Below are 2,221 nucleotides of genomic sequence, written 5' to 3' on the forward strand. Positions count from 1 at the left end.
AGCCACCCTCAGTAGGTGCACAAAATCAAACATACATGAATACACACATGCCCTCACCCTTTAACAAGATCTATCTCCTCTCTCTCTCCATTATTTTTGAATAAGTAGTGAGGGAGAAGCAATGCTTCCACCTGGTAAAGTGAAGAAGAGAGATAACTCTTCTTCACACATATGAAACCTGTGATAATAACTTAACACATGTGATACCTGAATAATACCTTTAATGCATATATATTTTATAGAGTGTAAATATAGAATAAACACGTGAGGTATAGGGAAAGAGAGCTGAACTTAGTGTTATTTAGATTCTATTTTCAGAAATACAACTTTATACCATATCATTAAACTTCTCTAGTTTTATTTTTTATAAAATTGGTAAAATAATGCCTTCCTCACTGAATTGTGTAATCTTTATGAGATAAATTATATAAAGATATTTTGCAGATTGTAAAGCCTTATAAATATAATCTGTATATGTTTATATGTAGGCTAGTATACTGGGGGTGCCAAAAGATGTACTCATTTTAAGAGATGTTATCTATGTATACTTTTCGAAGTTGAATTGAATTACGGTAGCAATGTGTAGAATGTATGACGTTCACACAAAAGATGGTGTTAATCAAATGAATGCTAGCATCATTCATTGTATTACAATTTTAATACAGTTTTTTCCTTTATTAAAATGTGTATACTTTTTTTGGCACCCTCTGTATAAATATCTATCTGTAGCTTATTTCCTCAATTCTTAGTTTGCTTCCTCATTATATATTGCCACAGATAATTTTTTTGTGTGGGGAGAGTCATTGAAAGAGAGCTACTAAGAGAAAATGTTTTTAATATGATATAATTTAGCAATATATAATTTAACAAATAGGTTCCATATACGTTATCGTATTGAATTCTCCTATAATCCTAAAAGGAACCACAGTATGCTTAGTTTACATATGAGTTTCAGAAAGGTTAGTCTTTCCCCAAGTGAAATAACAAATCAGTGGCAGAACTGGCATTTGTATTTAGGTTGTGTAATTCTTTAGTTTAGTATGCATTTATCTACCCTTTACAGCAGTATACACCTCAGTCTGACTTTTACCAATTCCTGCTTTTCTATTAATTGTCCCTGGCCTGGGAGTCATTTCATCATCTGAGTCTCAGACTGACCTCAAATCTTCTAACTTTAAAATTCAATTTTCTGCAATTTCAATTCAGTTGACTTTGCCTCATCCTTGAAAGAAACCACAGATGCCATCCTTTTCAAACCACTTTAGTTGGATATTAAATATTTCCATGTTTTATAGAATAAGAACACCTGAATACTGAAAGGTATCAGTATTTTAAATGTATCATACCAATGCTTGTTATACTTAAAATGTACCCTTTCTTCCCCACTTCTATTTTAGTGTTCGAAAGATTCCTCAAACCAAGAAAATACAAATCACCTCCTCCGTCTTTAAAGTTACAGCATATGTAAGTGTTGAGGGGAAATTTGCAACCTATGAATTTAAGTACTTGTTATTAATAGGGTTGTTACTGGAGTTAGCAACTAGGGTGATGTTATGCCTAGGAAAAAAGATGATGATACCGAGTTTTTTGTTAAAATTAAGTTAATAAGGTCTGCTTTTATTTGGAGAACTGTATGAACTTTTCACCCCAACTTCCTTTCTGTCATTCATGTCTACTAGACCTTACTTATTTAAGAGCTAAACCTGTGACTCAGATGCAATAAAACATAGTTCTCTGTCAAACCACAATTTATAGGTCAAATAAGAACGCCATAAGTGTCTTTATATCATAGAATCAGATGCTTGAATTTTAGTATCATACAAAAGATTATTGGCACATTCAAAGTAGTTTCTAAGTATCTTCATTCAATCATTTCAATATTTGTTGAGTATTTACTGCGTATCATCTGATATGCTGGGCTAGGCACTTTTTGTTGATAAACAAAAGAAATATAGTCCCTGCCTTCATAGTACACATGTACCATGTTCTAAAAGAAAGCAAAGATAGAAGAAAACTACAAAATAGAAAGTTTTGAAATATTAGCACTTTAAAAGCACTTTTTCAAAAGATAGGAGTTCCTTTTGGACTATAAATTCCTTAAGGTCAAGAATTACTCATGTTAACATCAACAAAAATAAAAATAAAAATCATATGGTCATATCAATAGATGCAGAAAAAGCATTTGACAAAATACAGCAGCCATTTATGATAAAAACTCTTA

General features: G+C 31.5%; 1 protein-coding gene across 1 annotated transcript in view; it reads left to right on the forward strand.

Moving 5' to 3' along the window:
* The window catches only part of CFAP300 (cilia and flagella associated protein 300), a 32,524-nt gene that overhangs the window by 25,740 nt on the left and 4,563 nt on the right, over window positions 1–2,221 (forward strand). Inside the window, exon 6 of the mRNA XM_019630324.1 lies at window positions 1,398–1,464. Coding sequence (XP_019485869.1) covers window positions 1,398–1,464 — 67 coding nt within the window. The remainder of the gene's footprint in view (window positions 1–1,397; window positions 1,465–2,221) is intronic.

The sequence above is a fragment of the Hipposideros armiger genome, unplaced genomic scaffold (assembly GCF_001890085.2).
Source record: "Hipposideros armiger isolate ML-2016 unplaced genomic scaffold, ASM189008v1 scaffold_901, whole genome shotgun sequence".
Classification (NCBI taxonomy): Eukaryota; Metazoa; Chordata; class Mammalia; order Chiroptera; family Hipposideridae; genus Hipposideros; species Hipposideros armiger.